At 41.0% G+C, this 27,949-nt stretch overlaps 2 protein-coding genes across 3 annotated transcripts; one reads left to right on the forward strand and one right to left on the reverse strand.

Annotated features, from left to right (window-relative positions):
- On the forward strand, nucleotides 1–19,259 carry ZNF410 (zinc finger protein 410). Of its 2 annotated transcripts, XM_054634248.2 has the most exons (10): nucleotides 1–73; nucleotides 1,251–1,460; nucleotides 10,166–10,301; nucleotides 10,593–10,826; nucleotides 11,113–11,304; nucleotides 12,156–12,315; nucleotides 12,634–12,815; nucleotides 15,488–15,577; nucleotides 16,686–16,811; nucleotides 17,359–19,259. In XM_054634248.2, exons 2-10 carry the CDS (start codon nucleotides 1,428–1,430, stop codon nucleotides 17,541–17,543), a joined length of 1,338 nt encoding a protein of 445 aa, XP_054490223.1. In that variant the 5' UTR covers nucleotides 1–73; nucleotides 1,251–1,427; the 3' UTR covers nucleotides 17,544–19,259. The 2 variants fall into 2 exon arrangements, with proteins under 2 accessions (XP_054490223.1, XP_077036591.1); XM_077180476.1 differs by lacking the exon at nucleotides 1,251–1,460 and having other exon boundaries at nucleotides 14–73.
- On the reverse strand, nucleotides 18,449–27,928 carry FAM161B (FAM161 centrosomal protein B). The gene is made up of 8 exons (XM_054634241.2): nucleotides 27,557–27,928; nucleotides 25,832–26,394; nucleotides 23,787–24,124; nucleotides 23,267–23,394; nucleotides 22,814–22,981; nucleotides 22,226–22,325; nucleotides 20,699–20,829; nucleotides 18,449–20,480 (listed from the first exon to the last, which is right to left on the reverse strand). The coding sequence occupies exons 1-8, from the start codon at nucleotides 27,703–27,705 to the stop codon at nucleotides 20,390–20,392; spliced, it is 1,668 nt and encodes a 555-aa protein (XP_054490216.2). The 5' UTR covers nucleotides 27,706–27,928; the 3' UTR covers nucleotides 18,449–20,389.
- Between the last annotated feature and the right edge of the window lie 21 nt (nucleotides 27,929–27,949).

The following is a 27,949-nucleotide window of genomic DNA, read 5'->3' on the forward strand; positions in this document are numbered from 1 at the left end:
CGCCCCGCGCTCGCCCCGAGCCCGCGCGGTGTTTCCGGCCGGGGCTCGTCACGTCCGGGCGGCGGAGATGCCGGTAAGGCGGGTGCTGGGGGTGGTCCGGCCGCTCCTGCGGGACTTGCCGACCCCCGAGGGGTGCGGGAGCCCAGCGAGCCGCGGGGCGCGGGGGGACGCCCCGGCCCTCCTGTCCTTCCTGTCCCCGCTGCCGGGGCCGCCCCTCACGGCTGCGGCCGGACCCCCGCCCTGGGGCGGGTGGCACCTGCCCCGCCGGGCCTCGGCGCTCCGCCCTGTCCCCGTTCCTCCCCGGGCCTCCGCAGGGCTCCTCCCGGCCGGGGCGTGGGCAGCCGGGCCAGGCAGCGCTGGCTGTGGTGCCCGTGGGTCGCTCGGGGCCCGCCCTGCCGGGCACGGGCTGGCAGGAGCAGCGGGCGGCCGCGGGGGTAGCGCCGGGCCCGCTGCGAGCGTAGGGCTGAGTTACTCTGCGCTCGCTCGCTCTGTGCGGTGTCTACCCCCTCCACGGCAAGTGAAGCTCCGTGCTGCAGTGCTGCTGTCAGGAGTGTGAGAGGGAGGCTTTTAGGTTCTCTTTTTAGCTGATCCAGTATTCTCGTTACTTTTTAACATGGTCGATAGACTGGTAGTTGTGTTGGAAAGGGGAAAAAACTGTATGTAGTTCACATTTTTCTCCCATCAGCAGTGTGTGAGTGTATTCCCGGCAGGCAATAAAAGCTTGTTCTCATGTTCCTCTTTTAGCACAAGCATCATATGTGTATTTGTGAAATAAGTTCTATTTATCTGGGCTCACCAAGAAATTAAATTTCTGATTCTGTGAAATATCTCGACTGACAGGAAGAACTGATGTTTCCTGCTAACAGGTTGTTTGTATATGGCTCCCTTTTATCAATAATTTGGATAATTCCATTGTGTTGTGGACTGGGAATTCAGCTTCCTCATATCTTGCATACTTTATGTGATTTGCAGTTGATCCCATAAGTTTCCAGAACAAACAAGGCAATTATCCATTAAAAATTAGTGAGTGCAAAGAAAATGTGGAAAATAACATCTTAACACCGTGAAATTAATTTTTAAAGGCTATTTTCTTGATTCAGTGAAAATAGAAATCCAGGAACCTCAGTTAATGAATTTTACCAATACCTCAAAGTGTATTTTACAGTTGCATCAACACATGTTCACTTCTTTTTGCTTTGCTCTTGTTTTTCAGTTCCTCTTTCTTTATGTTTCCTTTTTTGTTGTTTTAGGTTAAATTAATTATTTCCGCAGCAGAGCTTCTTGCAGAAGGACCACCACACTGGTTTGCACTTAGGAAAATATGAAAATAAGCAGGGAGTGTTGTTCTCTCTGAACTAAAAAAAAAAAATTAAAAAAAAAATCTGTGCCTTGCTGAGAACAGCTGCAGGAGTTGGACACTTGAATCAATGTTATCGGATGAGTTAGAATCCAAACCTGAGGTGAGCAATTATGAACTGAGTTTGGTTCCCAGGAATGTTTGTGGGCAACACTTAGAGTCAATGAGTTTACTCAGATTGCTGCTTACATACTAATTTTCCAAGTGTTTTCAGTGACATCTTCTAATGCTTCCATGCTTTGATTTAAATGGTAAAAAATTAGGAAATATTGCAAGTTTTTTTCACCTCCTTTCAAGTATCAGCCAATATTCTTGCCTGTTCTCAGGTTACATTTTTTTCCACTATTACAGCATTCTTTTGCTATGAGAATAAAATAAATTAACGAATTGACTATTTCTTTCCCTCAAACCAAATTGGCTCTACTTGGTTTTGGACAATCTGAATTATTCTATCAGCATCAGCCAGTCCTGTTCTTCAGAGTACTCCTGTTGCCATTCAGCAGTTGGCAGAAGTGGTAGGCAGCAGCACAGGGGGGATCCCAGCTGCTCGGTGTGAGGCTGCTGGACTGTTCCAGGTTCAGCTGGGCATGAATTGCAGGGACATTTGTGCATAAACAGCTGGCTACAAACAGGTAAAGCATGAACATACAGATTATCACATGTGCAGGGAAAGCATGAACAGCCATGGTTTGCTGGTGGGTTATAGCTGCACCCTCATCACTCGACTCTTGCGCATACTCACATTCACATCTCTGCCAGGCCTATAGTCCTTCTGCCCAGAGCCAGGGCTTTTAAGCCAGTTTCTGGCTGGAATAGTTTTTGGTTTTTTTTCCAGACTGTGGGAGCCTCCTACTTGCATTAGTCAACTAGAAGCTCACTAGCAGTGGACTCACTTGTGGGTAGAATATTTAGGAATGTCTTTGGTAATTACATAGGAGGGGCTGCAGTGATCAGGCACAGCAAACATATGTTTGGAGTGTCTTCTCTCCCCCCTACCCCTGGTTCTTAATTTATCTACCTTGATTCCTCCTTTGATCCTCCCCCTAAACAAAGCATAATAAGCTTAATACATCCTGATGTCTTTGTTGGATTGGATAGTAAGTTTGGTTTCTCATAAGACCCATTCTGATAAGCCACAATAGCTTTTCTTCTTACCAGTTAAAATTTCTGGTTGAACCTTTACAAGATGTCTCTCTGGCAGTGGCTCACTAATCAGTTGCTGAGGAGTTCTGGGTTTTGTTACTCTTACCTTTAATGTGCTAGATACAAGTGTTTGCAATTTGTTACATTCAACACCACCACCACCACCTCCTGCCTCTCCTATTTCTTGCCCTTTTTTCAGGTTGAACGGCCATTAGCTGGCTCGCTGTGCTAGAGATCCCCACTTAAAGATGCAGGGGTTTTATCACTTGGTGTTCTTGCTTTTCCTGGTTCTCAGCTTTACCTCTGCAGATAGCTGAAGTCCTAGAGCAGAGGATATGGTACAGCTATGAAATACCTTTTGGGGAAATTTGCAAGACATAATTGAATGGTTTTTGTTGAGTCTTCTGAACGAAAGTCTTGAGTTTCTATCCCTATGAACTATGCAGCATGTATCTTAAACTGGTACTCTAAAAAGAATGATGATTACATGCTGGTAATTCATTACAGCTCATGTGATATGTTAAGGCATTTGTTTCTTAACAGAGCAGCCAAAGCCCTTCCAATCACACAGTTCAGGAAAAGTAGCTGCAAATTCCTAGCAGCTCTGAGTAGTCTCAGCACGATCTGCAGAGTTCCTCTCTCTTGCCTTGTCACTGATATATCTCATACATTCTTTCAATTTCCTTCTGAGTTCTGAACCTTAAGGTGGGAGGACTTTGTTACTTTTGTCTGTGAATGGGTGGTTTCCCTTAGGTTATTTCTGACAGTCAAGGACCAGGACAGTTGGAATGCTCATTGCTCATTCCTCAAATAGGAGCTGTAACTGGGCCTTGTCTTTTCTCAACTTGAGTAAGGTCTTAGTTAATTAGGCTTGTTTACATAATAGTCCTATTTCCTCATGGCAGAGTTGCATTTCCTTCCCAGCAAACCCATAATAAGAGTTAGCTGTTTATTCTCCAGAAGAAACAGGCCTGGTAAATAAAAAAAGTTACAGTGGTTGTTGCAGAGGGTATCCTTTCTGTAGATGCTGTCTTCTGAATCATATTCCTCAATCTTGATTGAAGCTATTTTATACTAAAAATTTTGATTTATTTCCATGTATATATACCTTTTTTTTGTAGTCCTGATTATGAAATTTGGGTGTTAAGTTAGTACTATTTTCTATTGCTTTGATGTGAAACTGGTAGATATCCTTTTTACGCTTTTCCCAAATAGCAGTTCAAATGTCTCTGAAAGTAAATAATGATTTTATATCCTCTAGTAAGCCATGGCACCACAATTCTTATAGCCACAGATGTTTTTTCATATACCCTACCATGTGAGAAGTATATTAATTACGAGCTAGCTGTATTTCTGTGACATTTAGATGATAAGAATCAAAGCACTATGTCTCTATTGCATAGACTTCTTTGCTACTGGTTTTATCCCTAAAGAAGCCACCAACATACCATTAAATATTTAATGCTTGAGTAGAGGTGAATCCTCCTTTCATAAGAAGTTACAAAGTTGCTTGGAGACAATTGTATGAACAGATGGATCTGCTTTTTCCTCTGGACTCCCTGCCCCCAAAGCTATGTAACTATCATCCCTCAGGGAACTGCTAAGATTTGCATTTTGCATGCTTTAAGCCTTCGAGGTGATTTATCACATTTACTTGTATTTCCAGTCACCTCCACCATACTGGTCCAGTACAGGGTGCTTTCTGCTCTTGGGGTAACTCCTAGCATAACCAAATGAATTACAACTCTGTTCTGTAAATTGAATTAGTTATTGAAAAGGGGACGAAGAGAGGTATTTTAGCCTCTCCTTTCTCTCCTCCTCAGCGCTGCACAAGGAGAGACACTTGTGATTTAATTAGTTCCCCAGAGGCTGTATGGGAGGAGGACATCCCGGTTTCTAGGTAACAAGCCTTCTGCCCTGCACACCCTTCAGCTCCAGCCCCTCCTTTCTCCTCCCTCTCCACTAAATTTTCTTTTGACCTCTCTATTTTGTTGTGGTTCACTGGTTAAATTTAGAACAGGAATGGCTTTGATTAAAGACATGGTCCCTGCTGCTCTGGCAATCTAGTCTAGCTCTCCAGCTGTCTAGTGGGAGGATAGATCTGAGGTTCTGGAGAACCTTCTTACTCTGTCCCTCCCAGCAATCCCCACTTCAGCCAAAGCAGCTGCCTGACACTTCTTGCCTTTTGAATCATCTATTATGGGACAAACTTATGACCCATCCCAGGTGGCCATATCATCATTTGTTTCTGGTTTTGTTGGGTTGATTGGTTGTGGTTTTGGTTTGGTTTTGTTTTCAGTTTTTGGTTTTTTTGTTTGTTTTTGGTGGGTTTTGTTTGTTTGGGTTTTTGTTGTTGTTGTTTTTTGTTTTGTTTATCTGGTTTGATTTGGGGTATTTTGGATTTTATTTTGTTGGGTTTTTTGTTGTTGTTAAGGATTTCTAGTAGAGGTTCTCAATTATTTGAACAGTTTTTTGGTTGTTGTTTGTTGTGGGGTTTTTTTTCCCTCTCAGGTCAGGAACATTATTTGAGTCTCTTGGTAACACAAGCATTCTACATTGCTTGTAGTGATAGACCCTGACATAATCCTGTCCAACCATTTCTTATTGACCAGCAGGGATAACAAGTATTTGCTTAGTGACCAGAGCCAAGAAATATTTTACATTTTTTAATACGTTCACTGTATTATTTACAGAATTTTCAGTTATGTGGCATTTCAGCTGAAGTAGTTAAAGGAGAGTATATTCAAGAAGGTGATATGGCAGAGCAAAAATAAAGTTCATTATATCAATATCATTCATTATATCATTCTATCATCATATGAACTTTGCCCTCCAAGGATTATAGATTCTCTCTGTATGATTCACATCTGTCCCATAAAGTTTCAGTCTCTTAAGTCAAGGATGTCCTTTTGCAATATTAAAATTTATTTCAAATTCCAAGGGATGTCTTAGCTATAGAGTAAAGCCACCTCACACCTCCTATTGTTCCTTTGGTAATCTGTTAATATTCTGTACATTCAGTTTCCCTAATTATGCCTATTCTGGGGTCCCAAGATGACCTATCTGCTTTGTTTACTAATTCTAGCACTTTGGTCATAGTGGATCAGTCTCCTCCCTATGGAGGGATTCTACAGTGACCATCTCAGGAATATTTACAGCCCGTTTGGGGCCTGTTTGTGACGCCAGATGTTATTTGGTTATGGGATCTGTCAAACTGTACCATCCAGGAGGCTTCTGCCTTCCTGGTCTTTCAGACATGAGACCACCAGAGTGTTCCCAGGTGCACACAGAAGTGCACCTGGGCCTGAACTGCAAAAATGTGCCTGTGCACACACAGACAGTACAGACATTATGGCTGTGTGGCAGGATAGGGCTTTTACCAGCACACTCAAACACAAATGGCATTCCCATGGAAAAGAAAGGCCACAAATGGCCTAATCCTGTCCCTACTTATCAGGTAAAAAGGCTTGACATTTGCTAGCATATCACACGTGCCCTCCCTTGGCTGACATGCATACTTGTGGTCATGCATCTGTCCACTCTTTGCCAAACCTCGAGTTCTTCCAGTATCCATCTCCAGGCCTTGGGCTTTTTAATTCAACCTCTGGCCAGGATCTTGGGTTTCCAGATGGTGTTTTTCTCTATTTCACAGGCTATGCCAAAGTGAATTTAATCAAATGAATGTACTCAGTAACCATTTAGGAGCAGAAAGCATTAGAGAGGATGAGATAGACCCCAGTGGTGATGCAGAGCAGCAACCTGCAGCCTGCTAATGTGGTCAATCAGTATTCTCCCCAATCCCCTTTCTGTTCCCAATAGTTGTTTCTCACCTGTGATCCCTCCATTTCTTTGCCTTTGGTCCTTCCCCTAAACATGCATAAGTTTTTCACAATCCTACAGTCTCCACTCAAGATACCTTGATATGTTTTACCCAGTCCCAGAATTTCCCTCGTATCCCATAGGAATTTTGCTCTTGCCAATGAGATATGGGTCTGGTAACCCAAGATAGCATTGTTCCTCTTCCTTACAAAGTTTCTGGTTGAATTTTTTCAAGGTCACACTCAAGTTATTCCTGTACTGGCCCATCCATCAGTGTCCCAGGAGTTCTGGGTATTTTTACTCTCTCTTATCTGCAGTTTGCTGGAGTTTGTTAGTGTTTGGGCATCTGTGCATTTAATTTATCACCTGTCCTGTTCCTAGATTTCTATGCTGAATAGCCAATTACCAGATACCTTTATAATTTCCTATTTACTTGCAGCTACAAAACCATATTGCAAGAAGCTTAAGACAGCATGACACAATGTTTGTAATGAGTTCTTTCCTGTATTCCAGTTGCTGTGGTTGTTCACAAAGGTATTCAATGATTTTGAATAGGAAGGTTTAGGAAAAAATCTGTCAAGATAAAACTAACATGAAAACTTTTTATTTTGTCCAAATTATTTGAGTTGATTGGTTTGCTTTAGTTTATATGCAGGGTTGAGGGTTTTTTTATTCCACATTTTAATAAGGGGCATGATTCATGTTAGTTTTTTTCCTTCTGCTTTTTTTTGCCCTCTCATAATTCTCTGTACTAGTTTGTCATTACTTTACAAAGCAAATTGAAAGGAATTTCTTTCTTTTGACCATCTGTTTGTGATTGCTGCATTTTGCTTTTCTCTAGCGGCTTAATATTGCTATGTTGAAGTGGAGGGTTTGAAGCAAAGCTTTGTTCTTGTAGGAGGCAAGTTTCATTTAGGACTTTTTGTATAAAAATAGGCAAGTCCATAAAGTGGGTGTTTCATGGTGGTGTGAGAAGCAGTAGGGCTCATCAGTATAAAAGACAATCCAGTAATTTAAATCTTAGTGCTCACAGTTTTTAGTCTCTACTTCTTTTTTCTACTTCCCTTGCACATTATTCCTAACTTCTTTTTACTTCTCTTTCTCCTATTTTTTAATCCTTAATTAGAATGCATGGCCCTGGGTATGGGTGGGGGGAGACTGTCTCTTATTGCCTACATATTTTTTTGACAACATAAAAATAGATTCATCTTCTTGCTAGGTCCTCTGGATACTCTTATATCTAAGATGAAACAATTCTAACCTTTCAAACTGCCATCTGGCTTGTGGCCTAGTTCAAATGGCACATTGCCATCTGAATGACTGCAGGACTTAATTTGTAGCTTCATAATTGTCAGTGATGACAGCCTGCTCCTAAGGGAGGGTGAGCAGGGAGTCAAGGGTGATCCCAGCCCAGGCAGTGCCTTCACAGACCAGGGCACAATACTGCAGCATCTGAGCATGGAAGGCAGAGGCAGGTGCTGGAATCCACAGCCCTCAGCCCTAGATAAGGCAAACTGGTGAACCAGTCCAGGGTCTACCCAAAGGCCAGGTAGGAGCAGCAGAAGATGGAGCTGGAGACACAGATGCAGTAAAAATCTGAGGTTCATGCAGCAGACAGGGCTTGAGACAGGTAAACCTACAGCACAACTCAGGAAGGGAATGACTGGCCCAGGCTGAGCTTAAAAAGAGCCCCTAGGGAGACAGTGTGGGTGCAGGTCCCAGGGAGACCAATCAGGGCTGTTAAAGCTTCAGGGTTCCTACAGCAGCAGCAACTCTTTGATTAAAAGTGTTTGAGAAAGAATCAGTATTTCTAGTGTTTTTGTGAGAGGAAATGAACATAGAGAAATCAGAACACAAAATACAATTTTGTTTGTTTTCTTTACAGTTTCTTTGATTTAACAGACTTTCTCTTGATGTAAGAGAGACTCAAAAGGCTGCTGTCTGCCACAGGAATAATTTGGAATTAGATGCCAATAGTTCTGAAAAGGAAGTACTAAGACAATCACAACATACAGAATAAGAATCAAATTATCTGTGACTGTTGGGTTTTAATCACAAATATACATTAGGAACATCAGGATTTTTTAGTCTTTTTCTTTTGACACTGATGAACTATCTCCCTGCATGGACAACTCTATCTGGGCTCTCTGTGACTGCATGTTAAAATGTGTCACAATGAGGGTAGTAGCTTTTGAATAACTATCTTGTACAATTTCCATTGAAATGCCAAAGATAAAAATTTGCTACATACAGTTGTTTGCTAGACAGCAGCAGAATCCGCAGAATGCAGGATTTTTGTTAAGGAATTTTGTAGAGATAAGGAACTCGAGGTTAAACTTTTTAGTGTATTGTTACTGTCCATATTTCTTCATTCAGTGTTTTAAAAAACCCCTGAGAATGTGAGTATATGAGTTAATTTGTTTGACAGAAATTAAAGACAAACAAATAGGTCCTACGTGTGGGGTTTGAGTAGTATTTTCTCTGAAATGTGGAGTATGTGACTGGGTGTGTTACAACTGGCCCCCTTCTGTGCTTCTGAAGTGTAAATCCCTACAGGGGAGGGATTTGAGACCATGTTTAAAAAAGCTCATGCAGTTCACAGAATTTGTTCAGTTTATTGCAAAAGTTAGACTGTGTTATCTCCTAACTCCCAGCAGCACTTCCTTTGTTAAATCAAAATGAATACAGGCTGAGTGCTTGTAGCTTTATCCTCAGAAACATGGGCGACACAAAGTACCTGGTTGTGTTCAAGGGTTGCTGCCTAAGGAAAACCTTCATGGATTTCTTTGGGATGTATCCCCACACTTCTCATTTCACTTGCTAACTAGGCTGGCTTGGGGTTCATTAGCATATGACACACACTAGAAATTAGTGTGTGCCACTGGAGACCCACTGGAGAGAGCAGGACCACACAGGAAGCAGGTAAGAATGGAGTTTAATAAGAAGACAGGATGGAGTGTAAGAGTTAGGCTGTGCCAGACAACTGAATTGACCAACTTCCTGCTTATGTGCAATGGGCCCCTTTTATCCTTCCCTCTCCATTTTCTTATGTTTGTTCTGCCCTGATCCATCTTGATCTTTTCCTTTTCCTGCCTTTGGCCTTTCCCTTAAACAATGCCCTATAAGTCCTGGACAAATCCCCCCAAATCTTTTGACCAGTCCCAAATTCCTCCCCAGGGAATGCATCTCAGTTTAAGTCCTGTACCTCTTTATGCAATAGTCCCCCTTGTTTTGTGTAGTATTTTGGAGAGGGTTTCTTCTGTTAATCCCCTTAGTGGGTGGGTTGGTTGTCCATCTTTCATGGTTTTAGGAGTAGTTGATTTGGATGGGTAAGGCTGTCTGTGTTCTTCCCTTTGTCATCCCAACCGTGTTTCTCTGACTGCTATCTGCTTTTGAATAGCCATATGATAGACATCTTTTTCTGACTGCTTTTTTTTAGTTTAGAAAAGGCCAGCTTTCAGTTAAGTATTTAAAGATAATGATGTAAAAAAATACCTGTACCAAAGGCTGAATGTGGAAAACATTACCTTGAAATGTTAGACCATAATAAAGTATCAAGTGGTAAAAAATTAAAAAGAAATATAGCCTACCTAGACTTACTTTGCAATGATCCAGAGCTGTTTTATTATATGTTGAATGAGAAGTTTGTAGGTATTTCAGAGATGACAAACAATTCTTTCCTTGTATTAATGTAAATTGAGAAGTTTACATTTATATCTGTGTGTATTCATGGTATTATATTCAATGTCTCCTACAAGACAGTAGGGACTACTGGATTGACTGGATTTAGTACCTTTTTAAATGATTTGTGCTGCTCTTGACCTAATCTTCAGTATGTTTTTCCAGCTGCTGGTTCAGTTTGTTCAAAATACTTCTATTCCACTGGGACAAGGACTGGTGGAGTCAGAACCAAAAGACATCACCTGTCTCTCTTTGCTTCCTGTTACTGAGACCTCAGAATGCAACAGACTCATGTTGCCAGGTAAGATCTATGTGGCAGATCTTTGTGACCCTGCCCTTCATACAACTGTCTTTACTTCACCACTCTGGGCCCACTGTCTCTTGCTGATACGACATTCCAGGGATGGAGGAACAAGTTCAGCAGAGTGACTGAACTTTCTCATTTAATAGTGAAGTCTGACTAGTTAGAAACTTCCTCCTCCCTTCTCTCTCAAGTTCTGGGGTTTTTTTCTTAGAAAAATAATTTCATAGGTGTCCTTTAGTCACGGTGTATTTTTACTTTTATTTACTCTGGTTTCACTTTCCTCATTAGATGATGAAAGAGATCTCACTTCTCCAAGTCACACTAATTCTTCCAAAGATGTTTCTTCATCTGCTGTCTTGAGAAGTCTCCAGGTAAATGTAGGCCCTGATGGAGAGGAAACAAGGGCACAGAATGTACAGAAACCATCTGAACTTCTGTCAACTCCAGAAACTTCTAGTTTATTGCAAGACTTCCAGCCCAGCGACAGCACTTCATTCATTCTTCTCAACCTAACAAGAGCAGGTAATTGTCCTTCTGTTTGTCATCTGGCTGGATATGTCTCAGCAGAATGCAGGAGATATAAGTACAAATCTGTCCCTGCTGCTTATGAAGAGGAAAGATCATGAAATTTGCTGGGCATTATTGGACATTTTAGGGGCACTTAGTCATCAACATCTTTCTACAATGTAGAGGTCAGTGGAGACTTTTTCAGGGCAGCTATTTCATCCATGCTATGAGCACTGATATCTGAGAAACAAAAGAAATTTCTCTCTGCTGCATTATTGTTTCACAAATTTGTCTTTTCTAGGGCTGGGGTCTCCCGCAGAGCACTTGGTGTTTGTTCAAGATGAAGCAGAAGATTCTGGCAATGACTTTCTCTCCCATGATAGCACAGACAGCAGTACCCCATGGTTCCTACGAGTGCAGGAATTGGCCCATGACAGTTTAATTGCTGCCACTCGGGCACAGCTCGCAAAGAATGCCAAAGCAAGCAATAATGGTAGGAGATCCACAGATTGTGGCTCAAAGTTGAATGTTCCGTACAAGACTCCTAGTTTCACATTGTCTCTTTCTCTATTTCTCTCTTGCTTTGAATCGCTTATGACATCTTCAAATCATCAGTGACAGAATTATATAGAACAATTATGCTTTTTTCTTCATTATAAATAGGCTTCTCATTTTTTCTTGGGGAATGAACTCTAGCGGAACCATCTGTTCATTGTAGCCTACTAGTTCTCCAGTACATGTAAAGAATATCTTGCTGACTATATCTGCTTGATTTTCAACTTTCATTTTCATTTTTAAGAGCCTATTTTTAATACATACTGTGAATAATACTTTCTTTTTAGCTCTACTGAGCTTGGAGATCAGTTTTCTGGAGAATTCATAATTGGATTTAGTCGCATGCTTCAGACTTAATTATTTTAATAAATAATTGCACGCAAATGCAATACCTCTTCTTTTAGCTGAGGTGTTTTTAAAAGCAGCTTAGCCAATAGGTGAAATTGGCTGCTAGTTAAAATTGGTTGTTTGATATTGATATAGAGACCATTTTTACCATTTCTGGTGCATTGGCTTTCTATTCTTTTTGTGATAAGCCTTATCTGGTAGCAGCTGATCTGATCCAGATGGCTTGTTGGGAATATTTTATGGGCCTGGTAGGGTTTGCAAATCTGTGTCTGATCCCTGCTATAGGCTAGGCAGCAGCATGTAGGACATCCTAAACAGTTAGTAGCCAGACACACACGTGATTTATAATCCTGTATCGTATATGATGCTGTTTTTTCTATTAAACTTGACCGATTATAGTGATCGGTTTTTTTTTTTTTTTGGTGGGCTTTTTTTTTCCAGGGGAAAATGTTCATCTTTGCACAGGAGATGGGCCACCAAAAGATTCAAGCCCCATTCCTCATTTATCTCGTGTGGAAAGAAAGCTGAAGTGCACAGTTGAGGGCTGTGATCGGACATTTGTATGGCCAGCTCACTTCAAGTATCATCTGAAAACACACCGGTGAGCAGAATGAAGCTATTTGTTGTTATGGCCTTGAAAAAATGCACTCTGTATTTGAGATAATGTTAGGTTTTGACATTAAGAAGCTGTGAAAGCCTGGCATTATTCATAGAAATATTAGGTCTGTTGAGTGCTTTAAGTCAATTATGCTGAAAAACTTGGATTAGATTTAGATAATTTTGCAGGTCCTTGTTATGTTTGGTTTAGAATTTTTGTATTTTAACAGGTACTCATATTTAATAAAAGAAAGAAGTCAAGTGTTCATGAAAAAATGCGTTGCAGTAGCTGGTAATGAAACAGCTTTTTGTTGCTTTGCAGTAACGACCGCTCCTTCACCTGCCCAGCAGAGGGTTGTGGGAAAAGTTTCTACGTCTTGCAGAGGCTGAAGGTGCACATGAGAACTCACAATGGTGAAAAACCCTTTGTGTGCACAGAACTGGGCTGTGGTAAACAGTTCACAACAGCTGGAAATCTGAAGAACCACCTACGAATTCACACTGGTGTGTTTTAGACCTCACCTATTTGTGGTCTGCTGAGGTGGGGTCTTTCCTGAGGAATAAACCACTTCCTCCTCTGTCCTCAAACTATTGAAAGTATTACGTTGTTTACCTCTGCCCTCCATTAATGTCCCTTTTCTGTCAATTCACCTTGATCTGTAGGTCGGCCAAATCAAGTGCTAATCTCTTTTACTATCCTGTACAGTTTCACACAGGCTTTACCTTTCAAATGGTGTGTGGTGATGCTGTATTCTGCTCAGAACGTACTCTGAAGATTCCCTTCCAGTAGTGTGATGGAGGGATGTGTGTGTGAAACTAGTCTGTTACCAAGGGAATAGTTAGTGAACATGACTTCTGAAATTGTGTTTTGTAAAGAGGTTATTTAAAATTCCTGAAAGGTTCAATAACTTAGATAGTAGGGGCTGTGCTGACGTCTGCCTGACTGACTAGCTTGTGTTACCTATGCTGCTTCTAGAATGACTACATTTGGGACATATGGGGAAATGAGGAATGCAGTGGAATGAGTAGCAAAAATATAGTAGCAAAGAAAAGTAGAAAAAAGCATTAATTAGAAGGCAGCATTATGGTGTGCAAACTGCTGTTTGTGCCAATGCTATTTTGGGATGTTACTGTATACTGGAGCCTGTACACTCTCAATTCATACTCAGCTTTTTATAGTAAATAAAATAAGAACTTTATTTCGTAGTGCTGTATTTTATACATGGTTTGTTTATGATGGCTCCTCTGGAGAATATGATCCTGCCTTGTCAGTATTTTTAGAAGTTGGTATAGCAGCCAAAGTGCTTTAGGTATTTTTGTACTAGAAAGTTGTTTGAGAGAGGCACAAAAGTTACTGTTGAAATGACCAGCAATATAATAATGACCAGCAATTTAATTAATGACCTGCAAAGTTCATAGTGAATAATCTGATGATTTTGTTTGTTTAGTTTTTTAAGCCTCAGGGTTATCGCAATACTCAAACAAATGGCCCTGTTCAGGCTTCTTGGAATATTGTTAGAGATTCTCTGATGGCCTTGCAAGCATTGTATTACAGTTGGTTAACATTTCAAAATAACCTTGACAAGTGTGAGAGAACAAGGCCTCCCTGGTAAAATGAAATTACAGATTATGTGGGTCGCCAGCAGCTGTTTGTGCCTTCTGCCTGCCTTAAACACGACCGTATGGTATGTGGTGTGTCGATGCACATAGGAAAAAGCTGCTATTTTAAAGTATGTTCAGTCTAGCTGGAACACATGGTCTGGGGGCAGATGTTGGGATGTAGTTAAAAATTGTGTATCCCAATAATAAAATTTTGAATGTGTAGTAACAGCAGCCATAGTTTTTGCAGTTTTCTTTTGCATTTACAGCTCCCAGCCAAGCTCCCAGATTAAGTTAATAGGCCCAGCTGATACATGCACAATCCTCCCTGATAAGAGAGCATTCTGCAACCAGCAGAGTAGTAGCTTCTGGAGGAGTAAATAGTAGCTTTCTAAACTGCAAATGGATAAAGTAGAATCAAGAGTTTGATCAGACCAAAGGTGTTATCAAATTGCAGGTGTAAGTAGCTCCAGGGTGTCTTATAGATGGAACCGTGTGCTGTTATTTAGGTCAATGGTAGTTTTTCCAAACTTTTAAAGATTTTTAGCAAACCTGAAAGTACAATCAGTGTTTGAGACTCTGCTACATATTTCAGCTTTGTAACACCAATTGGAACATGCTGTGTTGATCCTTTTTGCTTACAGCTGTCAAATACTATTGTAGATATGAGGCTAATAAATGAGGTGTTGGGAGAACAGTTCTAAAGGCAAAGTCACAGCAGAAATATCTTTAAAAACAAGTTTACTCTGAAAGAACTACATATATGTTGTACAATAAATTATTAAAATAGCTTGCTTAATCTCCTGTGGTCTTGCTATTACTCTTGTACAGGGGTCCAGTTAAAGACTTGAAATGATAGCGTTAAACATGGTATATTGAGTTCTTTAGTGGGATGTTGCAGGCAAAAGTTGTGTCTAGCTTTATTAAGAGAGTGTTCAAAACAGATTAATTTTATTGCACTGCATTAATGTAGTAACCTCCCAGTTTATCATAACTTAAATAAATCCAAAATAGCTGGGATATAAACTTCAGCCCATGAGAACAATTCGTGCCTTGAATTACAATTCCTCCTCACATAGATATAAATGACTGACACATCTCTCACAGGATTTTGGCAAGTTCAGCCTGATCTGAAACAAAGTATAGAATCTGATATGAAGGGAAATACAGTTAATGGGGTTTTTGGCACTGAGAGGCAGAAAGGGAGCAGGACCCTGTGAGTGTGTGGAACAGAGAGCTGGTTGTTGAGAACTGCAAATAGAAGATACATCATAGATCAAGTAGTTTTATATTACTCTATTATTATTTATATACTTGGAAGATTATCTAGACAGTGCTTCAGTTTCGATGAATTATGGTTTAAAAATACTTTAAAATAATGCCTCTGTTTCCTCTGGTGAAGAGAATGCTGTAAAAGCCTTAGGAAACTTAGGAAGGATGTGCAATTTCCATGGAACTCTGATATACATAAGGCCAAATGGGAGAATGGAGTAGAGATGTCCAGGCTGTTCTCAGGGACTTGGGCAATCAGATTAAGTTGTGATCCCAAAATCTAAGAACTTACTTTTCCCTTGTAGGGGAAAAACCCTTTCTGTGTCAGGCACAGGGATGTGGTCGCTCCTTTGCTGAATACTCCAGTCTTCGGAAACATTTGGTTGTCCACTCAGGTAAGAGTCTTCATCTGATATTCTGTGATTTGTCTGAAAAAAGACCTTTATTGTAGGACTTTGATTTGATTTCCTTAGAAAAATCCTGGTTTCTACAGAACTTTTGGTCATAGTGTTTTTTGACTTCCCTTTTGTGGTGCCTGTAGCCTGTACATTTTAATTTTTTAGGTTGTGTCTATTTTTAAACTGAAATTACATTCTAAAAATTTTTTCTAAAATGTCGTGAAGTTGAATATCTTTTTCATAGCTGCCATTTGGTTATTTAAAAGAGAGACTCTAGCATCTCTGTATATTAACCACAGCCATTTGAATCTGAAATCTCTTTAAATTGGGTAGGTTTTCCTAGGTAGAGTTTTCTAAATGGGTAGAGTTTTCCATTATTTTTTCCTCCTACATGCTTGTAATTGGACAAAGGTTTAGGTGGAGATGTATTTCACAAGTGTTTCAAAGCTTCTGCCTTCTGTTTTGATTGATCTGTCAAAAATATCATCAGCATACAATGAAAATGGTATGTTTGGGGAATGGGAGATTTTATTGAGGTAATAACATTTGGGATTGAGTTCTCCATGCTCTTTCTGTCCTGTCTCCTTGGCTTCCATGCCATTGAGCCAAGAAGTATGGAGAGCATGCTTGTATTGTGAAAATTATGAACTGCTCTGTAAAATGAAAATCCTTTCACAGTGACAAGTCATCATCAAGTCTCTGCTCAGTAATGTAAAGCAGATGCTGCAATTCATTGTGTGATGGCAGGAGACAGCTTCTTTGACTCTGGTCATTTTATTCTATATGTGGGACATCAAGTATTTCCATATCAATGAGTAAATGATTTGAAATAACTTGTTGCTTCTCATCAGTCTGACTTGAAGACTTTGTTACTCTTCAGACTTCAGTTATCCAACAACTGCCATTACTGATATCTAAACCTCTTCTGTTCTAGAAGCTTATGGCCCTCCAGGAGATGGGAATATATCTCATTTGGTTTTTACTGATAAATTACCACCAGCAGTATTAACAGCCATTTCAAAACTGTTATTAGTTTCTTAGTTGATGAGGTCTCTTCTCCCAGTTTGGTAATTCTTGGGATATTTCTTCCCCCTTTGACTCCAAGGAGTGAAGCCCCATCAGTGCCAAATTTGTGGGAAGACATTTTCCCAGAGTGGTAGCAGAAATGTGCATATGAGGAAACACCATTCCCGAATTGGAACAGCTGGCAGCAGGGAGCGAGAACAGCCAGGTAAAGAAGGGAGCACACTCACTCTGGGGGAAAAGTGCAGGAAAAAAATTAGTGGATGGTTGAAGAAGAGATGTTTGTCCTCATAATATGAGACCACAAGCCAGTAAGAAACAAAAGTCCTCTTGGAGATAAGGACTGTTTACCTTTTCCTTTTCTAGGACAGAAGACAAAGGTGTATTTTTGTATGGCAGTCAAGGGGCAGATATGTTTATTGTTTTCAAAATCAATGGGAACCTAGTTGGGGTTTTTTATGTGGATTTCTTCCCTTGGTTATGTTTTCTTGTTGCAAGCAGCCTGGGTTTTTACACAATGTGAATTATTTAAAGATAAAGACAATCCTGCATAAGATCCCACCATAGTAAGGTTCAAAACAATAAATATAGTATTTTCCATCTATTGGAGCACTGGCTGCCCAAAGAGTAGAAATGGATAAAGTAGGTGTCTAGGGAAGAATTCAGTACAACTTGAAATGCGGCAGGGATTGTAGCTTATATTGCAGTGTAATTGCATCATGGGAATTCTCTTTTGCCCTTTTTTTTCACAATAGAGTCACTGATGGGCAGCAGTTTGCTGGAAGAATCAACAGTGCATAGTAAGAATCTCATCTCCATGAACTCTCAGCCCAGCCTTGGTGTTGAGTCTCTGCACCTGCCAGACACTGAGTCAATTATTGGAGTAGAAGAGGGTGAGACCAGCTGCTCTTTTTTCCGCCCTCTTATATGTGGTGACTGAGATGGGATCCATCATTCCTCTTGAGGCTCACCATATTGCAGCGGGATGAATGAACATTGCTTTAACTGTGCACAGAGGGGTGGGTAGATAGTGGATGAATCCTAAAACTGGAGTTGGAGAAGATCTGCTGGACCAAGTTTCTCTCTTGCAAGGTTTGAAAGGTGAAGCCTGCTTAGGTGTCACTTAGCCCATGTTGTGGAACGCCATTTCAAAACTGCTTATGCAGTCCATCCCCCAAAGCCTAAAGTGTTTGTTTTGCTGGAGCACCTAGGAGCCCCAGCTAAGGACCAGGACCTCATTGTGCTAGGCACTGTTCAAATATTCAGTATCTTGAGCAACAGGCCTTCCTTCCACCCTTTACCTTCAGAGACTATATTCTAATACATCTCACTGTCAGAAGCTGACTTACTATATGAAATAAATGTACTACTTGATATCATTTGGTTACATTTCATGTGTTCTGTTCCTGCTTTTCCCAGTAATTTTTCTCCAAAATATTTTTGGTATATCAAGCTCTTTAAATGAGTCTTCCACATGGTGTTCTGAATATTTTGTTAACTTAAAGAGCCTTCATAACTGGTGTTACTGAGAATGCAGAGTTTTGCTAAGGTACTGTGTATCTGTAATAGCTTCTATGCAAAGGGAATGCCTAGAGTTTATATTGCTCCCTAGCTGAATGGAAAGGTAGTGCTGCTGCTGGTACAGGTATTGTAACCTGGAGGTTCCTGCAGAAGCTCCACCAGGTACCTGGGAATCAAAGTGATGCAGTTTGGCTGCCATCTCAGCAATTGATGGGAGATACTCCAGTGAGATGTCTTCTTTTCTACGGTATTTTTGTAGGTTAGCTGAACAGGCTGTAAATCTTGTAACTGAATATAACCAAATACTTTCATAAAATGCAAAAGTCCAGAACCATAGTTGAAACTCTTTATTTCCATACCATTTTTGAGACATATTAAGAGACTACAGCTGTCTTTTAGGATTACAGAAACATAATCCTCCTTTCAGAACAAAACTTTGTTTAGCAAGAGAGATGTGAGTTTCAGTTACTTAGTTTGATGCTTTTACTTTTATCACATTTCTGCAATTTCAGTTTAGGGACCAATATGAAGGCTTTAATTTATTTATTATATTCATGCATGTCACCTTAGTATTTTTTAAAAGGATATGGCATAATAATTTAAACTTTTGTTCCTCCTTTCTTAGGGTTTCCCTTTTCACATCACATACTTGGAAATTTCTTTTTTCAACACCATTAACTATTATTATGGAAATCAGCAACCAATTTTAGTAAATACCCTTTAAAATGTATGTATTAAAAATTCAGTCCCACTGCTCCAAATATATCCATGCAAAGAGGCTTTAAATCACAGACTTAGAGTATGGAAGTAATCTTCTTTCCTTCCTCCTTCAATGTGGCGAGGCACAGTGACAATATGGTTACATCACTGCTCCTTTCCAGGGGGTACCCAGAGAAAGAACAGCCTCTGGATGTCCTACACAATTACACCTGTGTAGGAACTGGTACACTGGTAACAGCCTTTCTGGAACCCTCCAAGGAGCTGAAGCCTGTTCTCAGTGTGGAGACTGAGTCACTAATGAGGATGTTGCAGTTTGGTGCATTCAGTCTGTAACGTAGCAGTGTGAAACCCCTGGGCCACAAATCCTTGGATTTAGTACTTTGTTATGATTAAAAATGTCATTATTTCAGTTTTATATCTTTGTCTAATGTGGTAGCTCTGACAGGTACTGTACTTCTGACTTGATGATAAGGCTGTGTTGTTACAGTGTAAGGAAAAAAGGATAAAGGTGATAAAAAGAGACACATCTTGTATTTAAGTAATTGAAGAAAAGATAACCGATGAGGAAAATTGAGCAATATGGAAACATTTTATCTGTTTGAAAATATTTTAATGTCAAAGTGCAAAATTCTCAGAAAACATTCCAGGTGGCAAGGATTTTTATTTTTGAAATGGTTATTAGTGTCAAGCAAAGGAGGATCACTAAAGTGTGAAATACCCCTTTTAAGGTGCACTAGGCATTTGAGTGCAACGTCCTGGCAGACAACACCTAATCTTTTTTCTTCCCAAATATATCTTTGATATCACAGTAATCATACAATTAGGACAACAATAATTCAAAGTGATGCATTCAAAGTGTTTAATTACAACCTTCTTCATAACTTTGGTTGTTTTTTGCGCCAAATTAATGACCTGAATTGGTAAGATGTTGAAACATTTTCGAATCATGAAACATGGGAGATTTTTTAATATAGGAAGATTATTGCTTCTTACTAATGGGGGGAAGAAGCCGAGCTGGTAGTGGGTGAATGAAGAATTAACACCAGAGAAAGACTACCTTTTGAGTCTTCTCCCAAGATAGCTCAGATCCTGATACTTGTTTTTGTAGAAGTACGTTGTTTGAAAGCATTCTACCACACGTGTCTAAAAAAAGCTTTAGCACAGTAGAAGGCATTCTCCCTTTCCTGTGTGCTTCTGTGGCATGAATGCAAGGAGCTGACAGTAGAGGATGCACCTCTTCAATCTTTCATATCTACTTTTATCCAAAGGAAGTGCTTCAACCTCTCTAACTTGTTTTGTTGCCCATTAAAGGGAAAGAGCTCACACAAGGGACACTTTTGAAGACTATGGGAGGCTGCAGGGTTTGCTGGGCTGAACAAGACATGCTCTAAACAGCAGTTGTTTTTTTCCCTTTACTAAATTCTCCCATCTCACCCCACAGCAATTCTTAGGTGTCAGCTTAAACTATTAAGTTCCTGAGGATGAACCTGGAGAATCTTGAACCAAAGAAGTCAAGAACTGATTGATGGATTCTTCTGCAAGCTTTTATGTTGCCACTCCCTTTGTGCTCAGTTCCTCCTGAGGTACTCCTTCCTGTTCAGTACAGTCATCCTTTTCACCTCGAGGCTCAGGCAGCCTGCAAAAATAGTGATGGGCTAATGGCAGAAATGGTTTGCCCTGTGCATATGAAATAGGGTTCAGTCATAGGAATTCAGAGAGAGAAGCCACAATGCTTAATAAGAGCAGTGAAGTTAATTTAGTTTTTCCTACACTAGATTATAGAAATTGGAATGCATTCATGAACAAGGAAAATATTTTTAGTCATAGACAAAAGAGCTGTACTGCATTTATTACCTGTGAACATCAGAGTCTTCTTCCAGCGAGTCAGTGGCATCTTTCCCTTTTTTCCTTACAAATTCTTCGCTTAGGCCAACCTGCTGGAGGGTGCGTCTGTAGCGACGCTCTGCTCCTTGACGAGCATCATGCTGTGAAATTGAAACTTAAACAGTAAATGCAGAGAACTGGGGATTCCCCATAACAGTCAACTGGTTTTGAAGTGTACATTTGATGCTCCTGATGGGGACAAGAGGACAACACAACCTCCTGTCCAAAATTTTTGTAATCCATACAGTACAGTACCAAAACTGAACACTAGGACAATATCTTACATCTCCCAAAGCCAGAGCTCACGTTTTCCTGCTTCAGTTCTTTTTTTCCTTCTTCTGTTCTCCTCCTTCTACCACATTCCAGTCTTACCAGACTGGTATACTTGTGTCTGAGTCCTAACTCTGACACTCATATCAAAAACATGTGCAAAACCCAAGTTATGTGAAACTCTGTAAGCACACTTGCTTGTAAGTGGTAAGAACTAACAACAGTGAAGTTAATAAATAGAGACTGCCTGTGAAATAGCTTCGTATCAGCTCAATTGAAAAACAAGCATCTTGAGTCCTATATCCTCACTGTTTCCAAGTGAACCTTGCAAATCAGTGTAGTCTTGAGATTAGGGTTTTCCAGAGGGACTGGCCAGTCCCTAAAGATTAAGGTGTTCTGTATAGAAGGATAGAAACTTAGTATGGACATCAGTGAACACTATTGATAATGGTGAATTCTTACCAATCTGGTACATGGAAATATTACCAGTATTTATCACACATGTGTGTTCTCTGCTTCCATTATCAGAACAGAAAGCCTGATCCAGGAGGGTACTTTCTTTTGAGAAATTTTAAATCAGCATATTGTCAATGCATTGTCACTGTCTCTAACCAGCTGCAGTTCCTGCAAGGAAATTAAAGTGAAAGAAAAAACCCAGGGAAAAAGATACAGTACAGATTGTATCTACACCTCAGGTGCAATAGAGATTTGCAGCTGGTACTGTGTGATGGTTGAGATGTGCTGAATGCAGCCCCAGATTGCAAAGCCTGCAGGTGATAAAAGCGACATAACCATCATTAATGTTCTTCTGTAGCAGTAGATGTACAAAGAAAAAGTGCTTAACTGGAGAGGGTTTTAAGAAAAAATTTTGCATCTCCTAAATGTACACTGTGGTATTCAGGTGCAGAATAGGTATTTATTTAATTTCTGGTGTGATAAGGCCTTGATTTTCATCAGACCATATATTGTGATTGCAATATATACTAAGAACTGGCAAGCTCCTAGAAATAAGCCTGAATGTTTTTTTCAAGGAAAAAATAGGAAGGAATTTAAAGTACACTTCGGTGGGTTTTCCATGTATTATTTTGAGTGCACCCCAGAGACTATGAGACCGTTTGTACCTTCTCATCCATGAATTAATTTGAGACTAGATTTCTTAACGCCTGTCTTAAATGAAAGACAATTTATCCTATTGCCCAGAAACATTCTGGGACTTTGACCACTTACCTTGGTGACCTGTTCAAAAAGGAATGGTCTGTTCTTGACTCGCAGCTTCATTTCTTCCAGCTCCTTTCTGTATTCTTTTGTTCTGTCTTGCATATTTTGCCTGAAATGGAAAAATTGCCTGTCTACTATAGGTTACCTCTGACTGTAGCTGATCAGGAATGATGAATTCTCAGTGAGTGTTCCATTCTTTAAATCACTTTGGTAATTCTCTTGATTCTGAATGCTGGGAAAAAAAACCCTATTGCTGACAAGTTATGGACCGATTAGCAAAGCTCTTCTAAACTGCAAGCAAGAAACAGTGTTCACATTTTTAAAAAAACTTGTCTCATGTGTTCTTTACCAAGCTACACATTACAGTTTACTGGCTTCTACAAATTAGTTTCTACAAATGTTAATCTAAAGGAAACTGTTCTTTATGGAAGGAGAAGTGTGGAATTGTCAAGATATCCAAATGAATGTGGAATGGATACAATAACCAAAAAAGGTTAGGCTAGGAATGTTTTTATACCCAATCTGTCCTAAAGAATTATCTGATCATCTTCAGTTAGTAGAGCAAAAGGTTATTTTTGTGCAGAGTAGGATACTGACCTGTTCTGTTTTAACTTCTCCTTTTGTGTTTCCTCCAGACTTTTATGAGGATCCAGTGCTTTTGCTCGGCTGTTCACAGACTTTTGCATAGCTTGACATTTCATTTTCTGTTTCTCCAGCCAATAAATTCCTTCTTTGTCCCCTTCCTTTTTGTTATCTTGGGCATATCTGTATGAAAAAAAAGTTACTGATGAGCCCATGTGGACTGCCCGATGCTAGGTGGGAATTTCAGTTTTGTAGTCCTCCAAGGAGAAAAAGTAAAATTTCAGCTGTACAAGTGTGCATTTTCCAAAGCAACTGGGAGACAGAGCAAGACTTAACAAAGAAAGAAGACAGAGAAACATTTTGGAAATGTATTGTTGATGTAGCTGATGTGATGAGGGAAAACACTGGGTTTTTTTCCTCCATATTGGTCAGTAGTTGTACAGTCTCGTAGACCAACTTTCTACCTACCTAATAGCTGATTCCCTCTTTCTAGTTGCATCTGTAATATGCACAGGAAGGGTGTTGGAAGAGAGAGAGGAAAGTCCAGGCAGAGAGTGACTTTTTTGCACTGAAACCTTGGAAAGCTTCTGAGAATCCTGAAAGAAATGAAACTTTATTGAGTGTATTTGTTCACAGACAGTTCCTAGTACAGAATCTCCTCTGTTATTTGCCTACCAAAGAGAACAACTGGGCTATGAGAATGCACTCACTCTTCTCTCTTCCATCAGCAGAGATTTACATGTGGATGGGCTGAGGGACAAGGGGAAGGAGACATGATTAGAGCTATGAAAGGGTGACTGAGCCTTAGCTGTCATAGCTCATTTTGTGTAGAATTTTGTTCTCTTGTTTGGCCTAGAATTCTGCAGTACTCTCAATACAGAGGCAGATGTCACAGGATGTTAACCATTAATAATTAAATGCTATAAACTTGAGAAGTTGGTATCTTGATAGGAGAAAGCAGTACCACAGAAATATCCGGCGATCTCACCTTTATCTTTTCATTAGCCTGCCTCTGCCTGGCATGGAGATTGGAGGTTCTCAGCTTGAATGGCTTATTACGAGTTGGCTCTTTGATTTCTTGTCTCCTTACTGTTTTCCTCTGAAACGCCCAGTAAAGTTCTTCAAAATCTGGTATTGCTGGATTAATCCGTGGTTTGAAGCTGAAACTTGTGTCCTGTAAGAAGCCAAGTTTTTCCTGCTTAGTTCTGGTGGCAGTTCGGGACTGAGGCTCCCTCCGACAGTTGCTGGTGTCTATAGGAGCTACAGAGCTCTCCAGCAAATCCTTTGCTCTCATTTGAATGCGGATTTCCCTGTAGAGTTCAGCTTCTAAAGGATCAAAAGGAAAGCAATGAGAACAGTGTGAGTGACATAAAAGGCTGTGAAATTGCCACTGCCCAAGTCTAAACTTTCCATTATTATGGCAGCTACAGATATAGGAGACACCAAACATCCTGTGCTCTCCTTCCCCCCTTTTTCAGCCCCTCTCTTCTCTGCCTCCCAGGGAAAAATAATTCAAAGATGCCAGTAAAACCACGGTAGGGTGTCTTTCTTAGGCATTCATTTCTATATATCTCTTTTACTTATTGGAGCAATAACTGAGCAGGACTTCTCCTATTCTTAAAGGTACCAGGTAACTTGTGTCCTTTGTCTCCTTTGTCTTGCAGAAATGTTAATCTTCCATACTAGTCCCATACTTTTTATATGGGACTTACAGCCATATTGACTGTGTGATACAAATGTGTCATTCAAGTATACTTGTAACAGATGATGGCTTTTCTATGTAATCTATATTGGAAAAGTTTTTAAGTAAGGAACATTTGATGGATAGATCACGTTTTGTGACTTTTGTGACAAACTTTCATAGAATATGCTTTAGATTATAGCATCAAACTGAAGTCCTTCCCTGTGCAGCACTAAATATTTATAAAAATGCAGACAGTAGGCTGAGGGTTGGTTTTTTGCTTTTAGGGAAAAAACAATCAATACTGCTGTTTGCAAAATAAGATGGTTTTGAGTTAATTTATAGTTATTCATTGCCTGAAGTATGAAATGTTAATTTGTCCTCCCTTCTCATATGCCAGATAGAAATAGAACAATGATTTGTCCTTTGCTGCTTTTTACCTTTCTAATCTATTTAGGTTAAAACAGAACGTTTTCTGATGAAAACTGAACTGGTGTATCCTCAAGAAGAAATCACAGAAACAGTAAAAAAGGAGAAAAGAATGAGAAAAGCCATGAGAATTATTAAGGACTGGCTTAGTTCCCACATTCAAGCATGAAGTCTGAATTGCTTACTTCAAACTTTCAACTGCGGTGGCTTAAGCCCTCTGAAAACAGGCAAGCATCAGTAACATTTCCTTGGCTACCCTGACTAGAATGGTCCTGGCATCTACTTTCCCTGTTTTAGCAACTGAGCCAACTGAGTGCAAGTGGGAAGGCCACTGGAAACATCATAAAATGGCAGGAGAGACTGGACTACTACACCATCACTTAGAACCAAACTAATTGCCTGATTTGGGCTCAGGAAATACTTGTCTCCTCTCCTAGGGGTTCTGTGCAGAATGGATCACTTGGGTAGGAGTAAAATTGTCAGATCTAAGATACTGCATGGACCTTGGAGACCTATGGCACTACATCTGTCTTCGTGTTTGTGCCACAAATCATCTTAGTCCCTTTAGTGTAACCAAAGGTATGGAATCCAGCGCAGGGAAAGATTCCCAGACTGTGACGATCGGCAGCAAAGTGGATATGGAAATCTGTCTGTAGAGCTCAATGTGCCCATGTTTTCTGGGGAGTGGAACAGAACTGCTGTTGCTGACACTCATACAGGACTACTGAACTTAGGGCACTCTACTGCAAGGGTATCTAAACAAAAGGCAATGACCAGTGACACACAGGAGACTCAGCAACACCAGGGGACACTGGCCTTAGGCTCCAAGTGGTGCCCTACGAGCCATGATCTTACCTCCCAGCATGGAGACAGCAAGGGACAGGCAGGGAGGTGCTTTTACAGAAAGAGCCCTGGCATGTTACCTTTCAGTTTATCTCCAAGAAGTGAGTCATAAGTAGATTTAGGAACTTTTTTACTGGCTTGCTTCTGTTTGGAGCTCTCATTTGGGGTTGCTGCTGCCAGGAATTTTTGTCTGATAGCTTCTTTCTTTTTCTCTTCCTTCTCCAGAAAACTGAAGGGCCGCTGTGTTGAAAGTAGCAGCTCCTTTCTTTTCTGTGTTGCTGCTTGCCTGCGAATCTCATTCTGCTCCATTATTTCCTGATAAAGGGGCAGAAACACATGGGCAGGTACAGGCTGTGCCCGGAATTGTTTCTGACATTCAGCTTCATCCTGGCTTTGCCTTTTGTCTCTGTATGTGTCTAGTTCAAGGAACATGTATGACTTCATCAACTCGGACTTTTTGCGAGCTTCCCGCAGGGTCATTTTGAAAGGCTGAGGGATGGTGATGGAAGGAATCCAGGGAGATGAAGCGCTTTTTGGCCTCAAGCGGGACTTAGGAAACAAGTGAGGCTTTTGCTGATCCCAGGTACTGTCTGAGGTGAGGTCGGTCAAAGAACTGGACTGCCTTATGTTACCAGATGTGTGACTAAGACAAACACATTATGAAGGGGAAATTAGTGACATTATTAAAAAACAGAGTTAAAAGGAGGGAGACACTACTGATTAAGAGAAAGACACCGTAGGCTGAGCTGGTTGTTGAAAGGCAGGCCTAGGGTTTGTCATTCTCAGGCTCTATATTTTGCTTTGCTACCGAAGTTTGTGAGCAGAGCTTTGTTTGTTTTGTTTTCCATGTATAAAATGGAAGTTAGGCCCACTTAGCTTTATCATGCAATTTATTATGCTGAGAGCACTCTATTGCCAGAAAGGCCACAAGCAAACCATAAAGCTCCAGCTTTAGGGTTATCTTGCCAATAGCTACTCAACAGACAAATGCAGGAGAGGCAATCAGGCACACAGATGCACAAATCCCAACAAACAGTACCAAACACTAGCATTCCTGGGATGCTGATGGGAATGTCATTATAAGAAACTGCTTTAGTGTGATGTTTGAGAGGTTCAGCTAGAAACTTTGTACCTGAGAAGATGACCATATTATTGGTAATAAGAAAACCCATCTGAGACTATCCTGGGTCTCATTAAAATGGCAAACTTCTCATAGGACTGAGGGTGATTGTGAAAGTGAGTGAAACTTAGATTTTAGGGAAGGAATAAATGCAGGCAAAAGGAAGGATCAAGGTGAATCAGAATGGACCAAGAACAGCAAAGGGGAAAAAAGTGGAGGGAGACAGAAGGTGCAGATAATGTGTGAACAGACTCCTGGTCAATACACTTGCTGGTAATTGCTGCAGTCTCTTCTTCAGAAACTATTTTCTTTGTAAGAGTGCACGTGTGACCTGCTAGTGAATGCAAAGCTAGATTAACCACAAGGAAAGTCATCTGAGAGCTCGACCTTGGAAAGCCCACAGCTCTGAAGACTGGATACTGGATAAGAATGTGTGTCATCTGCTGGCACATTGTAAGCATGATTAGCTGATGAGTGAGGCGGGGATTTGTGCTCTTCGTGTTTTAGGTGAAAGCTGCTTACGTGGGCACCTACTGACCCATCCTCCCTGCTGTGACTACACCTGTGGCCAGTGTTCTGGCACTATACACCCGAATTTTGGGACATCATGCTCCGCCTCCTCCCTGGCCAGAGGGAGAGGGAATCCTGCACCCCATCCTGCCATCCGTACCAGGTATCGTCCTACCTGAGAGCCTCCCTCAGCTTCTCACGCAGAACTTCCGCCTCCCTCCTGAAACCCTCCAGCTCCTCATCTTCTTCGAACACGCCGAGGTCACCCCATAACTCTGCCTGGCACGGTACGCCCGGTTCTAACGGAGACCGCCGGCCCCCCATCCCGATAGGATGCTCCCAGCTCCTTGCCCGGCGGCGGGAAACGCAGGAGTCGGCGCGTTACAGCCTGAGGGGACGTCGCGTAACCTGGAAAAAAACGAAAGGAATTGGGAAGTGCAGGATCCGGGGCTGCGACCCCGCCTCCCCGCCCGGGAGCGCCGCGGCTGAGCCCCCTCTCGTCCGCGGGCCGCCGCCTCAGCCCGCCCCGGCCCGCACCAATCAGCGCGGCCAGCGGCGCTCGGGCCCG

Source organism: Agelaius phoeniceus, chromosome 6 (assembly GCF_051311805.1).
Source record: "Agelaius phoeniceus isolate bAgePho1 chromosome 6, bAgePho1.hap1, whole genome shotgun sequence".
Lineage (NCBI taxonomy): Eukaryota > Metazoa > Chordata > Aves > Passeriformes > Icteridae > Agelaius > Agelaius phoeniceus.